The sequence below is a fragment of the Martes martes genome (genome assembly GCF_963455335.1).
Source record: "Martes martes genome assembly, chromosome: 10".
Taxonomy (NCBI): domain Eukaryota; kingdom Metazoa; phylum Chordata; class Mammalia; order Carnivora; family Mustelidae; genus Martes; species Martes martes.
The window spans coordinates 850,607-868,561 of NC_137898.1; the positions used below are offsets into that span (position 1 = coordinate 850,607).

The 17,955-nt window shown below is 68.2% G+C and overlaps 1 protein-coding gene across 4 annotated transcripts in view; it reads left to right on the forward strand.

The window, feature by feature from the left end:
- Window positions 1–3,591: 3,591 nt before the first annotated feature.
- Window positions 3,592–17,955, forward strand: part of BRSK2 (BR serine/threonine kinase 2) — a gene marked incomplete at both ends in the record, with an annotated part of 57,268 nt that continues 42,904 nt past the window's right edge. For all 4 annotated transcript variants that reach the window (XM_080817618.1, XM_080817619.1, XM_080817620.1 and 1 more), the window contains one exon: window positions 3,592–3,685. In XM_080817618.1, coding sequence (XP_080673744.1) covers window positions 3,592–3,685 — 94 coding nt within the window. The remainder of the gene's footprint in view (window positions 3,686–17,955) is intronic.

The window sequence follows — 17,955 nt, forward strand, 5'->3', positions numbered from 1 at the left end:
GATATCTTAACATTATTGAGTGTTGGAATCCGTGAACGGGGCACAGCTCCATTTACTTGGGTCTTTCTTTTGGTCTCTCAGTGGTATCTTGTAGTTTTCTGTGAGCAGATTTCACACATATTTTGTTAAATTTACCTCCAAGTATCTCAAGGGTTTTGATTCTATTTGTACATGGTATTGTTTTTATGACTTCAGGTTCTCATTGTCCATTGTTAGGATACAGAAGCAGCACTGTTTTTTTTAAAAGATTTTATTCGTTTGAGAGAGAGAGAGATAGCGTGCGCAAGCAGGGGGAGCGGCAGGCAGAAGGAGAAGCAGGCTCCCCGCCGGGCAGGGAGCCCGATGCGGGGCTCGATCCCAGGACCCTGGGGTCATGACCTGAGCCGGAGGCAGAGGCTTTAACCCACGGAGCCACCCAGGCGCCCCAGAGGCAGGATTTTTATACCCTGGCCTTGTAGCCCGGGTGACTTTGCCCAACTCTTGGTAGTTCTGTTCGTGTTTTATAGCTCAGGGTTGTCTATAGACAATAATGTCACCTGTGAATTGAGATGGTCTTAATTGTTCCTTTCCAAGCATGTCAAAGTATAAGCAGAAGGGCTTGGGGGTTTGCTCTCCTTGCCTTATTACATGGAGGAAAGTGACGCTGGGGCGCGTTCTCGTCTCACCCCGGCCCTGTCCCTCGCCGCCCGGGTGACTCCTCTTTCCCTTCCTGCATCAGACTGGAGGACCCCGGTCCTGGTTTCCCCAGATCTGTTGTTTGTTGACTCGTGAATGGGTGCTGAAGAACACAGCGAGCTACATCCCTCAGCCTAAGGCGTTAGACCAACCTTACATCCCGGGAATGAGCCCGGCCTGGCCGTACGCTTCACTCTTTGCACTTGCTGAGATGGCTTTGCTAAGACTCTGGGAAGGAGTCCTGTGTCTGCGCCGCGGAGCCGCACTGGACTTGGGTCTGCGGTTCCTACCTTCTCCGCGTCCGGATCTGGTCCTGGGGTGGTCTCCCAAGAGGGGTCGGAAGCGGCCCCCTCCTCTGTGCTCTGAAAGTGCTCTGCAGTGTCCGTGCTATTTCTTCTTCAAGTGTTGGGGGCGATCCTCCCCCCAGACCCCCCACTGCCCCAAGACAGCACTGGACTGGGCAAACGGAAGCCTGGCCACAAGCGGTCGTGTTCTTGACCCCCACAAAGATGGGAAGATGAGGGGTTCTGCTGGGAACGTGTTGAGTTTGAGAATTTGTGCAACAGCCACAAGGAGAGGTGCAGAAGGGAGGTGGCCCCAGGGCCATGGAGCCGGGGCAGGGCTGGCGATGGGTTGAGGTGGTGGCCTGGAGGACACAGAGTGGCACGTGGAGGGGTCCCACACAGAGCCCTGTGAGACCTTGGTGGGTGGGTGGGGTGGGGCTCCACAGATAAGCCTGAGAAATGGCCCCGGAGGGCAGACCCCAGGAGCCAGGCGCAGGGTGCGGTGGGGAAGGGAAGTGGGAGTCAGATGAGAGCGGTAACAAGGGCCAAGAGCCGCTGAGGCTACAAGGTGAGTCCTGACAAGTCTTGCAGGTTGGGGGCCCACGAGACTGTGGTGACTCTGTTCCACAACAGGCAGGTGCCCCTTGGGGACACTCCTGGGCTAGCCCCCCACCTCTGCCTGCAGAGGACCCTCTGCACCCGGCCCACCGCACCGGTCTGTGTCCAGGGAGAGCCGGCCACGGAGCCATTTTAGTCCAGGGTCCCAAACGCTCCTTGAATCCAGTTGGCACACGGCTCCGCGCCGGGAGCTGAGCCTCTGACGCTGTGTTTCATGCTGTGAGCCCCCTTCCCCCGGGCAGGAGCCCCCTCGCCCCCGGCCAGGGCCCCGACTAGGGCCGCACACCTCCCGAGGCCCCGGCACTTAGCACGGAACCTGGTTCGCGCGCAGCCAAGCGGGGCAGAGCGCGGAGTGCGGTGTCCCCGGGACGAGCTGGGAAAAGGGGAGGGAGCGTGGGAACAGCCCCGCCGGGCCCCCAGCCCGGGCGGGCGCCGGAAAGGTCCGGGAGTTCGCAGCGTCCTCGGAGCCCTCCCCGCAGGGTGCGCGGGAGCGGGGGCTGGTCGCGACGGGCGGGGGCCGCGGGCGGTGCCCGGCGGGGAGCGCGCCGCACACGGGCTGCAGGCGCGCCCTGCGCAGACCAGCGCCTCGGCCCGGGAGCCCGGCGGCGGCCCCGAGGTGGCGGCCCCGGCGCCCGCAGGGTCCTGGGCTCCCGGCCCCGGCTCCCCCGCGCCCACCCCCTGCCGCGCCAGCGTCTTTGCGGGAGGATCGGGGCCCCACGTCCGGCGGCCTCTGCAGACGGTCTGCGGGGCCGTCGGGCCAGCGCGCCCCTGCCCCGCCGCCGAGCCGCGGAAGGCCCGGAAGCCGCCGGCGGGGCGGCGCTGCTGGGTGCCTCCGGGCGAGCTCCCTGACCGCGCTGTGCCGGTCGCCGCGGACCGCCGGCGAGTGGGGCGGGGGCCAGCGCCCCGGGCGCGGCCGCGGGAGGCGCGAGGTCACCGCTCGGCCGCTGCGGCGCCGCCCCTCCCGGGCCAGGGGAGGCGGCGAGAGACTCCTCCGGACCGCGGTGACCGGGGCCAGCAGGGACGGCGCGGCGGAGCCGGGAGGGGCCGGGGGCACGGGGGGGGCCGGGGGGGGCCGGGAGCACGGGGGGGGCCGGGGGCCCCGCCGCAGCACCAACCCGGGAGGCGCCTCCGGGACCGCCGGCTCCGCGGCCGGAGCGCGGCAGGCGGGGCGGGGTCCGGCCGCGGGCGGGGCGAGGGCCGGGGGGAGGACGGCGGAGCTGGGGACGCCCAGGCCCGGCCCGGCCCCGCCCCCGCCCCGCCCCGGCCCCGCCCCGGCCCCGCCCCGGCCCCTCCCGGCCTCGCCCGGCCCCTCCCGGCCTCGCCTCGCAGAGCCCAGCTCTTACGAGAGCGTCTAGCGGCGGGGCGGGCCGAAAGGCGGAGCGACGGGCCAGAGCGCCGCTGACTGGTTGGTGCTGCTGATTGGCGGACGCAGGAGCCACTCGCCGCCACCGCCTCAGGCGGCTGCGCCCGTTCGGGCTCGGCTCGGCTCGGCTCGGCTCGGCCGCTAAGCTCGGCTCGGCTCGGCTCGGCCCGGCCGCTCGGCTCGGCTCGGCTCGGCTCGGCTCGGCTCGGCTCGGCTCGGCCGCTCGGCTCGGCTCGGCTCGGCTCGGCGACTCGGCTCGGCCCGGCGGCTCGGCTCGGCTGGGCTGCGCGGCCGAGGACTGACGGACGGGCGTGCGCTGGGGGCGCGGGGCGCGGGGCGCGGGCCTCGGCGGCGGCGGCGGCGGCGGCGGCGGCGGCGGCGGAAGCCTGGTGCCCCCGCCCGCCCGGTCCTCTCCGAGAGCGCAGGCAGTGCCGCGGGCCGGGCCGCAGCGGAGCCGGGCGCGGGGGGCGGCGGCGCGGGGAGGCGCGCGGGGCGCGGAGCGAGCGCGGCCCGCCGGGGCGCCGCGGACCCGGCCCAGCGCACGGACGCGCGGACGGACGGACGGACGGACGCGGACGGACGCGGCCCCTCCCTGCCGCCGCCGCCCGCCCGCCCGGGGCTCCCACCTCGCCGGCGCCGGGCCCGGGAGCGATGACATCGACGGGGAAGGACGGCGGCGGGGCGCAGCACGCGCAGTATGTGGGGCCCTACCGGCTGGAGAAGACGCTGGGCAAGGGGCAGACAGGTGCGTGCGGGGCCGGGGCGCCGGGGGGGCCGGGCCCGGGGCTTTCGGGGAGACCCGGGGCCCGGGGGAGCGGGAGCACCGAGGGGGACCCGGGACCCGGCGTAGGGAGCCGGGGGACCGGGGCACGGGGGGGGCGCAGGGGACCGCGGACACCGATGGAGAACGGGGGCCGGAGGGACCGGCGCCGGGGGACGGGGGCTTGGGAGGCCAGGGGTCCGTGGGGACCGGGGACACCGAGGGGGCCCGGGGACACGTGTGGGGGGGACCAGGGGACCGGGGACATCGAAGGGGACCGGGGGCATGGATGGGGACCGGGCGCCGGGAAGGGCCGGGGGGCGCCGGGGAGCAGGGGCGCACAGGCCCGCGACCGGGGAGGCCGTGCTGACTGCGCGCCTAGCGGGGAGGGGGCGCCCGGAAGGAGGTCGTCCCGAGCGGGGAGCTGTAGGCCCGGCCCGCGGCTCCGGCCGGCGGCCGCGAACAATGGGCGGCTGGGCGCCGGGTCCCGCCGCGGATCCCGCAGGCCGCGCGGCTGCGGTCGGCCGGGCGCGGCCCAAGGACACGCGGCGCGGACGGGGGCGCACGGGCCGGGCCGGACCGGGCCAGCGCCCCTCGGCTCCGGCTGCAGGTGCGCGGCCCCGGCCGCATTGTGCGCCCGAGCGACCCGGCCCATTGTGCCGCGGGAGGAGGGGGCCGAGCGGGCGCCCATCTGCCGTCTGCCGCGGCCGCGCTAATAGGCGTGCTGCCCGAGCAGCTGCGCCCCGGGCCGCGCGCCCCCGGCCGCGACCCCCAACTCCCGGCGGCGGCGGCGGCGGCGGCGGTAGTGGTAGTGGTGGCGGCGGTGGGCAAGCAAGCAGGCAGGCGGGCAGGGAGGCGGCCTTACGCGTCTTGCGGGCCAACCAGGCCGCCTTGGCCAGGCTCGGACCTTCCTCCACGGTGGGAGTGGGAGAGTCCTGAGGCGCCTGGGAGGGCTGGACAGCGCCTTGCACTCCTCTAGCTGCTGTTTGGAACGTCTGCGACACTGCACTCCCCCAGGGGAGGGACAGGGAGGCTGGTACTGGGCCCTATTCGGGATCCCGGGCCATACGTCTCCAAATCCCAGCCTGTGGGAGGAGGCAGGGCCCTGGCTGGTCCTGGTTGTCTTTCTGGTGATCAGGCTAGCTCCCAGCCTAGCAGCCATCCCCTCATCCAGCTGGCCAGGCGTTCACAGAGCGGCTTTGTGGGAGGCTGGGCTCAGCCATTTTCTTTCTTCTCCCAGGATGGGCCTCTCCTGGCAGCCCAGAGGTCCGATTGGCACTGACTGCTTCTCCCTGTCTCTCTGGAAGTTCCTTAGACCCAGGGCTGGCAGAGGAGAGGAGGAAGAGAGGAGGAGGGTGCAGCGGGGCTGGTCCCACCCTGCTGGTGCAGGGTGGGGGCCCAGGAGGGAGCTGCTCTGGCCAGGAGGCTGCAGGCCCTTCCCAAGGCCCTTGGGTGGCACGGAGTTGCAACTAGGAGGTGGTGTGAGGGAGGGAAGTGGGCCAGGCCCTGGGCTCTCCAGGGAGGGCAGCGGCTGTGATGGAACTAAGGCAAAGTGCCTAGGAAGGGACCTGGCAGGGGCAGTGGGAGCTGCCCCTCTCCCACCCTGGGAGGACAGCCTCTGTGTGACCGCAGAGACCCCAAGGGGCCTCTGGCAGTGGGGCAGCACTGTTGGGAGAGGGGATGGTGTGGCCTGGGGTTCAAGGAGGAGGTGGCAAACAGCCGGTGTTCGTCTGAGTTCAAAACACGCATGTTTCCTGCAAGGGACGACTGTGGTTGGTGAAGTCCTTGGTTGGGGAGGGACCTGGGGCAGCAGAATGTGGGAAGCAGTGAAATAATCTAATTATCGTACCAATAAAATGTGATTATAAGGAAGCGTCGTCGTGTGAGTGGTGACAGCAATGAGTTATATGTGGGCCGTGCTCGCCTGTCTCCATGGCGGGGGCTGGTCTCATACTCTCCACCGAGTTATCTGTTGTACAGGTAATTACGGGAGGTTTCCACTGTAATTAACAGTAATGAATACAAAAGGATGTGCTGCGCGCGTGTCAACAACACGTTGCTCCGTGATGTTTAGAAGCAGCTCCCAGGGGCGCACAAAGTGAGCGGCCTTTCTCCTCGGGTCCCTCTCCCCTTCGAGGGGAGTCGCTGCTGGCTGCTGGCCTAGTGGAGCCCCCTCCCCCGGGGTCTGTCCATCCCGCGTTCCTTCTGGCTTCCTCGGCAGCCCAGGAGGGCTGGGGGAGGCTGTCCTCTTGGTGCTGTCTCACTGTCCCTTCTGTGGAAGGGTCATCTGGAGTTTGGTGGACGTGAGTCCTTGGGGTGTGGGTGCTCCGGGCCTGGTCCCGGGGCTTGCTGGCTGGTCTTCAACATCAAATGCCGAGAGAGTTGCAGTTTCCTCGGCCTGTCCTTTTGCTCCGGAGATAAACGTGTGACCTTATCTGGGGCTAGGCTTTCTGCCAGGAGACCTCAGCGGAAGAATGAAGGACTGTAGTTCCAAGTGCCACCCCCCCCAGCCCGCCGGGGACGACAGTGTGCCCGGGTCCCCCTCACCTGCCCCGGACGACAGCGTGCCCGGGTCCCCCCCACCTGCCCCGGACGACAGCGTGCCCGGGTCCCCCCCACCTGCCCCGGACGACAGCGTGCCCGGGTCCCCCCCACCTGCCCCGGACGACAGCGTGCCCGGGTCCCCCCCACCTGCCCCGGACGACAGCGTGCCCGGGTCCCCCCGCCTGCCCCGGACGACAGCGTGCCCGGGTCCCCCCGCCCGCCGGGGACGACAGCGTGCCTGGGTCCTCCCTGTTCTTCACGTGCACTTTGCCCAAGTCTTGCAAAGGGGAAGCTGCGGTCGGGGAGGGAGTCAGCCCGGCGGCCGCTGGTCCTCTCAGCCCTGCACATCCCGAGCTCGGGCCCCTTGGAAGGGTGCCTGCCGCTCTGCCCCAAGCTGCGGCCTCCGGGACTCAGGTGAGGTGGGAGCTGCTGCCCAGGGCGGAGCCGGTGGCAAGCCTGGTCCAGCCTTTTTACCGCAGCTTTCCCGTGGCCCGCAGCTCTTGGTCGGTGCCGGGCTCTGCGGGCGGGCTCTGACTTCGCGGGGGCGTGAGGCCGCCTCTCGGGCTGCTGCGGCTGTGGCTGTGGCTTCCAGCCCATCTTCCTTCGGCCTGGGCGGCTCCGCACAGCTGTCCTTAACGTTCTGGGGGCGCCTGTGTCGGCAGCCCCAGGAGGCCTCTGTTGTGTTGTGTTTTCCACTGGGGGGTTGGGTTTTCAGGACCTGCCGGGGGACAGGTGTCACTGCCAAGGCTGTCCGTCCGGTCCCTGATCCAGGAAAGGCTTCTTCGCCTGGAGGGCAGGGGCACCTGTGGAGGGTGCTGGCGGGTCCCGAGCCAGTGCAGGTAGGCAGGCAGAGCTGGGGGGTGTCATGCACTGTATTGCTCCGGACCACTCGGGCCGGGGAGCAGAGCAGGGCCTGCCCAGACCTGAGCCTGACAAACGTGGCTGAGGCTCAGCCACCAGCAGGCCGGGGACGCCCGCTGGAGGAGGAGGAGGACAGCGGGCTCTGGGTGTTGTTTCCGGAGCTGCGGCACGCAGTAAGATGCGGGGCTCTCGGAAACCCTCTGTCTGCAGTGGGAACCGAGGAGGCGGCGGCTGGGGCCTGGTGTTCAGATGAAGGGTCAGTCCAGCTCACAAGAGACGCGGGGCGGGGGGCACCCTGGCTGCGCTGAGAGACTGGTGAGGAGGCGAGAGGGAGGAGACGGGACTGCCACACTGAGGGAGCTGGGACGGCCCCTGGAGGTCCTCGAGGGACCTTTCTGAGGGGCCTTCCGGAGAATTCCCAGGGGGTGCCGGTGTCAGGTAGGCTGGAGAGGAGTCCTGGGGTGGGGGAAGCTGGCAACGATGGCACAGGTGAGGGAGGGAGGCGGGTAGACCCGCAGGTGCCCCACGGCCCAGAGCTGGAGCAGACGGACCCGGGCCCGAGGCAGGGGTGGGAGGGGAGGAGCCTGGGGCCCAGAGGATGGGTTTGGGTTTAGAAAGTTGAGCAGAAGACAGCTTGAGAGCCGGTGAGAGGCTGGGGGGGTGGGGGCTGGAGCTGGGGGACGGGGGTGGGCTGGCTGGAGTCGGCCTCAGGGTGCCATTGGGAGCTGAAGCCCAGAGAAGGGGATGTGGCCAGAGGAAAAGGAGGGCAGACGGGGCAGAGAGTGGGCTGGGCCTCTGCCGGCCGGGTGTGGACGAGCTCCTGTGTCTGGGGGTCTCTCCCCCCGCCCCGCGAGCCTCCGCCCTCGGTGCAGCAGGCGGGCCTCTGTCTGTCTAACCCGTCTACGAGCCAGGACGCAGGCTCCGAACCGAGTGCTCTGCTCAAGGACAGCAGCTCCCTGGGGGTGGAGGGAAAGCCCCGCCTGCTCGTGGCACAGGCTCGGTTTCAATGTTCAAGCAGCAGGACCCTATTCTCCAGTAGTTGTGGTCCGAGCCCCCCACGCCTGTCTCCCCCGGGCTCCTGGAGCTGCTGGAAAGGCCCGTGTCCTGCCAGCGACTGAGCAGCACCGACGCTCCCCAGCCCCCCTCCCACAGTGCATGCTCTCCCCGGAAGCCCCCGGCTGGGACTGAGAGCTGTCCCTGGGGGGGCTGTCCCTGCCAATGGAGGGGAGCTCAGCTTGGAGGTTTCTGGGGTCACACCTTAAAGGACGGGCTGTTTTCCGAAGGTAAAGATGGGAGGGTCCAGGGGGTGGCCTGAGGCCTAGGACCCTGGTCTCAAAAGTGTCCCCTGCCCACTATGGTCGGTCACAGCTCTGAGTACCCACGAGTTTTCGTAGGTCCCACCTGCGGGCAAGTTGTGTGTAGCAGGAAGGACGTGCCAGGCGGAGGGCTCAGCCTGGGCAGCGGTGCGAAGGGGAAGCCAGGTGCTGTTGGGCTCCAAGCGCTGAGGCCAGCACCCCCGCCCCCAGCCGGGGCTCCCAGGGTGACGTGGGAAGAGCGTGTCCTGCGCCCAGGGGCCTGGTTGTCTCTAGAGCTGTCTGGGAACAGGGTGCTCCCACCTGCAAGGGTAGAGACGGGGCCAGAGCAGGTCATCATGGAAGGCTGGGGGGGGGGTGCAGCCACCCAGGACTGTGTTTGGGGGAGAGGAGCCACACAGTGAGGCGCTCCGGGTCCTGCCCCCGAACCCAGCCTGCCTGAGCGTGGCCAGGGGCATCCTGACCCTTTCTGGGGGCTGAGAGGTTTGGCCACGACTGGTGAAGTGTGTGGGACGGGGGCCTCCAGGGCTGGCTCCTTGGGCTCCCCTGACCCCACCCCCACCACGGCCTCCAGAAGGACCTTGCGGGGCCAGCACAGGGGTTGGCGCAGAAAACCAGCCTGGCTTGGGCCCCACCCAGGGGCACGGGTCTCTGGCTGATCGAGTCCTGGTTTTCACAGGTGCTTGTGGGGTGACCTCAGGGCCTGAATGCGCGCCGTCTGCGTCCACCGTGCCTGACACCCGGCCTGCGCTGCACCCGGCACCTTCAGTGTGCCCGGAGCAGACAGTCCTCCCGGGGCGGAGGCTGGACGCGGAGCAGGGCGCCCTGGCCACGCCGCCCGTGCACGCGGATGGGAGGGGAGGGTCTGGGACTGCTGCGGGCCAGGGGCGGTTAGGGCACCTTCGTGGTGGCCTGCTGCTCTGGTTTGGAGAACACCTGTGCCTTCAAGGCCGTGGGAGCCCGAACTGGCTTTTTCAGGGGTTTTCAGGGGTCCTGGGTGGGTGAGGCCGCTCTGCTGCCTGCACCCTGGCCAGGGACTGCGCTGGGGGAGGAGGCAGCTGACCGCTGGGGTCACCTTGCCTTTGCCCACTGGGGTGTGGCTGCACCTGGGGCTCCCCGGGCCCCAGAGCCCCCCTCTGCTTTGCCTGCCTCTGGTGGACGGTGTCCCTGGGGCCTGGGAGGGCTCGCACTCTCTGGGGGTCCCTTGCCTGACGGCGAGTATGGGGGCCGTGCACCTCCTAGGGTTCTCACGGCGTCCGAGGGGCCTTGCTGCCGGCCTCGGGCCCCACGTGTTCCCCACGTCGGCTTTTCCCTCCGGGTGTGCAGGGTGGGCCCATAGGACTTTGTGGCCACCCCGGAGCTTAATGGGGTGGGTCTGTGCTCGAGGCCTAGGCCAGAGGCTGGCCGGACTCGGCTGCCCAGCCCCCTGCCCCTGAGCCGGGTTCCTGCAGCTTCTGTGGGGCTCGTGCTGGGAGTGATGTCAGTGGGAGGGTACATCTGCGGTGGGCAGTGTCTGGCGGGAGGACAGCGGGTCTACGGCTGTCAGGTCCCAGCTGGGCTCTCAGAGGACAGGAGGGACCCCTGGGCTCCCTGGGACCCTGCAGAAAGTCCTTTCTGGTGTGGGGAGGGCCGGTGTCTCCTGGCAACCACTCTGGTGGAGCCTTCCGGGTGCTGGGCCCCGTCAGCCCCAGGCCTGGGGTGAGCCTCCCTGAGCCTGGCTACGGGTGTCCAAGCTGGCTGAGGCCTTGCCCCAGGGGTGCCGGCTAGCTGAGCAGGGCTGCCCCTGGCCAGCTGCCTCGGACGCTGGACAAGATGGAGGCTGGGCTGGGCCTGAGGCCGCAGGGACAAAGCCCGGATTGTGCCGGCCCCACCCCGAGAGGCGGCCCAGACCTCGCTCGGCAGCCTCTGAGGGGCCAGTGTTCTGGACCCAGGCAGCAACCCCACCCCCCAGGACAGTGCTCCCAAAGGCCCCGCGGCTTCCAAGAGCAGCGCTTCTCTTCCGGGCGGTCTCCTCGCTGTGCCCCGGGGCAGCGGGGTCCCTCCGGGTGCGTTTCGAGCGGACACGGAGGTATAGAACACCGCATGAGATCCTGGGGACACACACCCTGGCAGGGGCAAGCTTGTGAGATCAGAGCCACTCCCCCCGGTGCCTGCCACATCCTTGTCCGCGCAGGGGCCTGGGGCTGACCCCACTTGAGCCCGACCACAGGGCACAGAAGATTCTCAGGGCCTCATGGTTCTGGTTTGGGGACTGGTGGAGGCGCTGAGGGTCCCCGGGACTAGGGGCTCAACAGCCTGCCTTGGGTGATGGAGGCATCCTCCACCCATCGCCGCCCACTCTGGGCTCAGGCAGGGCGAGACTGTGTGCCCTGGAGGGCAGGGCTGGCCCCAGGGCGGAGGTGGGAGGGCAGCCTAAACAGCGATTATGCGGCTGAGTGGCGCAGCGGGCGCTGGGGATACGTCAGGCCTCGGGGCCGTGGGCCGTCTGCGGGGGCGGTGAGAGGCTGCCTGGCCAGGAATGTGGCATCTGCGAGGGGTGGTTTGGCCCGGGTACCTCCTGGGGAGCTGCTGGCTTGGGCCAAGGGTCAGGGTGGGAGGGGGCTGGGGAGGCAGCGCCTGGGGCGTCTGTGCTGGGGGTGGCCGCCTGGGCACCTGGCGGGTCCCTCCCTGTGGCCAGCGAGAGGAGGCGACCAGCTGGGGAGCCCCTGCCTGGCCTGGACTGGCCGCGAGCTCACCTGAGCCCTGGCTGGCGCTCTCCCTGACTAGGGGGCCTCCCAGGGGGGGCCAAGCCATGGACAGAGGCGGCCCCGGGGTGAGGCAGGGCTGGGGTGGGGAGGCAGCCCTGAGGCAGGGTAGCTTAACACCCCTCATTCTCTCTGAGACATGGGGGCCACCGGCAGACTGGGCCCCTGCGTCCAGCTTCCCCGGTGGTACTGTTGCTCTCAAGCTGGAGGCCAGGGCACAGGTGGGCAGGGGTCTTCGGGAGCCCAGGTCTGCAGAGACCAGGTGAAGCCCCCTCGCCGGGGTGGGGAGCCCGGGGCCTGGGTATAGCCTGGGCAGTTTCCCTGCTGGGTATGGACAGCATCAAGGCGTGAGCCCTTGATGCCTATGGTGAGGGACACGGTGGAACTTTCCAGGCTCTTTGCTCTTCAGGGCAGCAGTTTCCGTGAGTGTGGGGAGCCCCAGGTCCCCTGGGACCATTGAGATGTGTGCGGTCGGCTGGCTTGTAGGTGTGGCCCTGAGGCCTCTGCCTTGTCCCTATCTCCTGCGTCCATTCTTGGCATATGGCGTGTGGGAACCTGGAAGGGGCTGGGCCGGCCGCCCCCCGCAGGAGTCAGCCGGAAGGCGTGGGGTGTTGTGACTGTCAGGGGTCTCCAGGGTCAGCTTGCGCACAGAGCCCCCCGGGGGCAGGGCCCCTCTGGGCCATCAGTGAAGAGCTCAGATTGTGGGTGATGTCTGCGACCCCTTGGAGAGTGTCCCGTCCCTACGCTGTTTCTCCGATCTCCTCACGTGTGACGCTGGGGAGGGACACGGCTCCCTTAGGGCTCGGCAGAGGCCCAGTGTGGCTGCTGTACCCTGTGTCCCCCTTGGGCCATGTGCCGGCCATGGTGCCTGAGGGAGCCCCCGGCCTGGGCAGGGGACCACGGGGAGAAACGAGGACAGATGAGTTTTCGCATTTACTCATGTCCTTGGCGGGTGTGATGTTCTGAGTTCTCACTTGGGGCCGAGCGGGTGGGCCTTGTTGCAAGGCCGGCTGGGCCAGCTGCGCCGGGCTGCTGCGTCGGGGAGCAGGGGGCACAGTCGTGGGGCCTCAGAGTGGTGGCTGCCTCACCCCGAAGGCTCTGGGCCGGTGAGGAGCTCGCTCTGCCCCTTCCCCCTGCCACGCAGTGCCCTGCTGCCCTGGGACGCCTCCCTGCTCCACGTCTCACTGCTGGCCGGCCGGCGGCTTCCTCTCTCCTGGCCCCCCCCCCCCCCCGGGATGGGGCCCTGCACTGGCTTCCGGGACCGCAGCTGGGGGCTTCATGGGAACCGGCTTCTCCCCTTCTTCCACACAGGGGCATTCTCAGACACAGAAGAGCACCCAGACCCCGAGAGCCCACCCCAGCTGCGGCAACAGGAGACCGATCTTGCCCCACCCCCCAGCCCGCATTATTTGGAGGCGAGTCCCAGCCACAGTTTAAATATTTTGGTGTGGGTGTCTGACAGAGACTCTAGAACAGCACAGTGCCAGGTCACCCCGTGCAGTCAGCACCAGGTCCCCAAACCGGCGAAGTCAGCCAGACGCTAGATCCTTCACCGGCAGTGGCCGTTTCCTGGAGGCTGCGTCTCCACCACTGGCTGGGTCTCTGCCCGGGGTGCCTGGAGGCCAGCGGGACCCGGGGCCAGATGCTGCTGCCAGGGGTGCTCAAGCTGGGCATCACCCCAAGGCCTGGGACCGTGAGGGTCTGAGTTCCTGAGCTCCCCCGGGATGCAGCTGCTTGGGGGGGGCGGCGGGGAGCACGGTGTGCGGCTGTGTCCTGTCCTGGTGCAGCGAGGACGGTGTAGCGGCCTGTGGTCTGCGCTGTCTAGACCACGGACCCTCCGGGCGGGGAGCCAGGTGTGGGGCACAGCAGAACGCGGGCTCAGTGCTGCCTGGGGGCCACAGCCCCGCCCCGTCCCGAAGCTCCGGTGACGGCTGTGTGCACAGAGGTACGGGCCCGGCGGGGCTGCTGCTTGTGGAGGAGTGGGGGTCGTTGCAGGGTCGCGCAGGTGGGGCCAGCCTCCGGTTCTCCCCTGGTCCCGCCTCCCAAGCCCCCCGTGACCATAGCAGCGTGGCAGAGGGAGGCCCCATCCGCGTGTGGACCCTACTGCCCCTCCTTGCATCCCGCTGGCCCTTGGCTCCAGGCCAGCCTCAGGCCCTGGCTACGGTGGGCATCTCCTTGAGAGCCAGCGGGAGTACTCACTGCGGCCTTGGGCACGATGGAAAGGCAGGTGGACATCAGCGTGTGTGGTGGCCAGAGCTTGGGCCGGGGGGCCGCAGCCCTGCCCACCCTGGGCCCACGGGCCGGCTCCGTCCTCGCTGAGCGGCTCAGCCAGCACGCCGGGCCTGGGCCTTCCGCGTGTGACCTCACGCAGAACCAGCGGACGCCTGGCCCCCCTACACGGTGTGTGTTCTTGGGCTTCCCGCCTGGGGCTAGGCCTGCTTGAGGAAGCCGTGCCCGCTTCTGCCCCGTGGTCGGGGCTCAGGCTGCCGTGCAAGTGCGTTCCCCAGATGGGCATGCTGAGCCGTCTGACCAGGATCGAGGTCACCCGAAAGAGTCTCCCTCCTACGCCTACGCCCTCTGCCCCCTCTGCAAAGGCAGGGGTCCCCCAGGAGCCTTGTGCTCTGGTACCAGCTCCCTGTGAGCCCTGTCCCTGGAGCATGGCCTGCCAGCCAGCAGGGCCGTCAGGAGCTGGCATGGGGATGGGGGGGTGCACGGGGGTGGACAGACAACCTGGGACCCCTGCACTCTGCCCAGGAGTGCCCCTCACTGGTTCCTGCCAGCAGCCTGCGGCCCCCCTTACCCTGTACCCCTGCTTCCTGCGTCTCCGGGGGGCGCAGCCACAAGGCCTCAGGTCATGCCCCCATTTCTCCCGCACCCTCCTGGGTGGGGGCCCTTGCTGGCTGCACCCTGACTCTTTAGGGGTCTTCGGGGCTGAGAAAAAACTGCCCCGGGCGGGGTCCTGGTTGTGGATGGGGCCACGGAGCTGCTCTCTGTCCCGGTGCGGCCGGCGGGTGGGGAGCTGTCCAGCAGCGCCGTGCTGAAGTCTGCGGCTCCGGCTCCGGGGAGGGAGGCTGCGGCTGGCGCGGCGTCCTCAGGCCTCTGCCGCTGCAGGAAGGTGTCTGGCCAGTGCCTGCGTCCTCGCCTGACTGTGGGGCCACTTCTGTGCTGACCAGGGGCAGGAGGAGGAAGGCGCCGGGGGGCTAGATGTGCTTAGTGGCAGCTCCCAGGGGAGACCCCAGCTCTCTCCCTGCAGAAGGAACTGGGGGCCAGACCTCCTGGGGCTGCCACTGACTCTGTGGGCAAGGGGAGGCTGAGGCCTCAGAGTCACGACTGTCATTGCTGCCTGCTCTCCAAGGCTGGGGCCGCAAGGGAGCCTTCCCTGGCTCTGGGGTTGATTCGAGGGGACTTCCCTGGGCAGCCCCTGGCCCCCCTCTGATATTTGCCTTGTATCTCCATGGGCAAGAAACTTCCCCTCGGGTCCCCTTGGAGATGTGGGAGGGAGGTGGCGAGGACACAGAGCAACCTGGGGGACTTGACCGGTTGCCTGGCCCGGTGTCCTGGAGGCTGCAGGTAGCCAACACCGTCGGGACTCCTTGGGGAGGAAGGCTGGTCCCCACTGGCCAGTCCCCTGTGGCCACCCTTTGGGGCCCCTTGTTTCAGGGGTCTTGTGGCCTGAGTGTGGTTGACGTGCAGGGGTTTATGCAGGACATTGAGCCCTCGGTGGACGGCTGTGGGGTGGCCGAAGGGGCTGGGCTGTGGGTCAGAGGTGTGCCTGCTCGAGCCCTCACCCTGGGGCAACAGAGATGTGGGGGGTGGAGGCGTCAGGTATCACCCTGTGCCCCTGTCTCCCCAGCCCATGGCGCTCCCTGTGCAGTCTGCTCTTGCCACCCTCTCCCTGGGGCTGGGCACTGGGGCGGGGGATAGAATTCAGGAAGCCAGGCTTTCAGCCCCAAGACCATCCTGGGCTAGCTGGGGGTGGGCATGGGTATCTCCCACTGAGAGCTGAGAACGAGACAGAGTGTTTCCTGTTGCTGGAGGGATGCTGGGCTTGGTGGATAGCGAGGGGCTGATGCTGGCTTATCTCTAAAGAGGCGGAGGGCTTGTCTCAGATTGGAGGTTTGCTGACTCTAAACCCCAAATCCCAGGGGATTTATAACTAATCATAAAGTGGCACAGATAGAACACTCTCCAGCAGATGCCGCGGAGGGCATCTGCACACATGGGCTGCGTGGTCCCGGCTGGCACAACAGATGCATGGGGGCTTGGCAGGGGCTGGAGGGGAACCCCCAGGTGGCACCTGGTGGCCTAGGGTCTTCAGGGGAGCACCTGTCGGAGTCTGGCTAGGGGAGGGGCTGTGGTGTGCATTGTCCTCTGCATCCCCAGAGAGCTGCTGTCCTGGGCGCTGCCCAGAGAGGTAGGGACAGGCCACATCCATGCCTTACCCGGTTCCTCTGCCTGTGGGCTTCTCAGCCCCTATTCCACAGCTTGCCTTTGGTCAGCTGACCCTGGGGCGTCTGACCTTGGGGCTCTGTGTCCTAGCAGCCCCTCTGCACCGCACTGCCCTCGCGCCTGCTGGAGTGGGGTGGGGAGCCCGGTTGAGTCACGTGGGGGGTCAGTCATGGTTATCCCCATGTTCAGAGACCCAGAAGGGTGGCCACCCCTCACCCCAGGCCATGCCATCCTTGGTCCGTGGATCAGTGTGGGGATTACCTCCTTGTCGGGCTGCTGCCGCCCCCTTTGGGAGCCAGGCTGGGGGGTGCAGATGACCAGTGGGGGACTGGACAGAAGGCCACGTCCAGGACTGCTAGCCCTGCTCTCTCCTTCGCTGCTCCTTCTGTCCAGGCATCTGCCGCATCCTGAGTCCACCTGGCTGGGGGGCCCGTAGGGGACAGTCCCAGGCGACAGTCCTGCCACAGCCCCGGTGGCCCCTGGCAGCTCCAGCAGGGTCCCCCCATCTGCTTCTGCAGCAGGACTTCAAGAGGGGGCAGTAGGTCACTCTCCCGAGGGACACCCTCAACCTTAGCGTCTCCGTGGCCGGCCCTTCAGGAGCTCTGGAGGAGGTCCCTGCGGAAGCCGGGCCCCCCGAGAGGCACTGGCAGCTGTGGGCGCGCAACCCAGGCCCCGTCTGGCCGGCTCTACCCTTCCATGCTGGTCTCAGGAGCTCACTGCTGTGGGGCATCGCGCTGTCCCCGGGGGACTGCAGACCAGCTCCCCGCCCCCCCCGCCCACTCGCAGGGGCACTCGTTTTATTTTTTTAAAGTTTATTTATTTTAATTTAATTTAATTTTATTATTTTTTTAGGGGCACTTCTTTTAGATGACAAGTGGCCTCTGCCTTGGGAGCCCTGTAGCCCCCAGAAACAGGATGGGCATGTGGTGGCGGGGGTGTCAGCTCTAGGCAGGCTCGGGCCAGGTGCTGACTGGGCGTTTGGGGAGCAAGGGGTCCTGCGCCTCTCCTCGGCTTGTTGGGGGCCCCAAGCCGGTAGGGTGATGGCGGGTCTGGTGTGTGTGGCCTTAGGACTGGTGGCCTCCACTTGGGTACAGGCCTTCCTAACCCTGGCCCGTGTCCAGGGGGCCTGCTCTGAGACTGGTTTGCAGGTTCCTGAGGGCAGAGGGCACATGTGTGAGTATCAGCACCTTCCCCAGCCCAGGCCCCTGGCAGTGGGTGCTCCTGGGGGTGGGGGAGGCTGGTGGGACAGGGCCCGGCTCGGGGTTCAGGGCACTGGGTGTTAGCAGGTCAGGGCAGTGGTCCAGGGCCGCCAAGCAGGGGCCTTGGGCCCGGGAGCAGCAGGCCTGAGGTTGGGTGCCGGCAGGCAGTGGGCCCGTCAGAGGAGGGGCTGCTCTTTTTCTGGGGCCTCGTTCCCATCTCCATCCCCCGAGGGCCAGTGCTGAGGGGAGAGGAGGTGATGGAGGTGACGTCCCACCCCGGCCCAGTGACTGTGGACAGCTCCAGGCAGGTGGGCCTCGGGGACCCGGGCAGGGGTTTGGGAGGATGAGAGGGACATCTGTGGGCAGGCGGGGCTTTGCCTCTCCCCCTCTCTGCCCCTGCCTGGTAAGCAGATTCCATTATTACCCCGCCCCGGAGATTACGTCCTCCTGGCGTCCTTCTGGGGATAGGCCGGCGCTCCTGGCTCCTGACCCCAGCGGGGCAGCGGGGGGCACGGGGCCGCGGAGCTGTTCTCTCCCTGCTGCTGGGATCAGGCGCAGGGTGTGTGGCCAGCCGTCTGCGTGTCTGGGGATCATGCCCCCCCAAGGGACCCGAGCATGTCTGGCTTTGCCCCCATGGAGGTCGTTCCCTGGCAGAGGGGCTGAGAAGTACCCCTGACCGCTGTGCCTCACCCAAGCCCAGTACCAGGCTGCCTGGGCAGCCTTGGCCAGACCAGGAATGACCCACTTGTTGCCCCCCTGCCTCCAGCCCCGGTGCCTTCGCGTCTGGGTCATGTGGGACACAGGCCAGGGTCCCTGAGCCCAGGCACCCTGCCCCAGCACCCACCTCAGCCCCCAACTCCCCTGGCTTAGGTGGTCCGTCCCCACAGTCGGGGTGTCTGTGCCTTGGTATGGACTGGGGCCTGGGCCTGCCCTGCCCACACCCAGCAGGCTCTGGGCATTGGGCTCCCTACCCTGGCCTCCTTTTCTAGGAAGAGCTTCCCTGTCCTGCCAGGCCACAGAGCCAGCACTGCTCTCCCCGGGCGGAGTCTAGGCAGAGGGCCTAACTCAGTGCCCCCCACCCCCCACCCCAGCAGGGAGAGGGCACAAGCTTGCTGGCCCCTGGGAGGGTGGACCCAAAACCATCC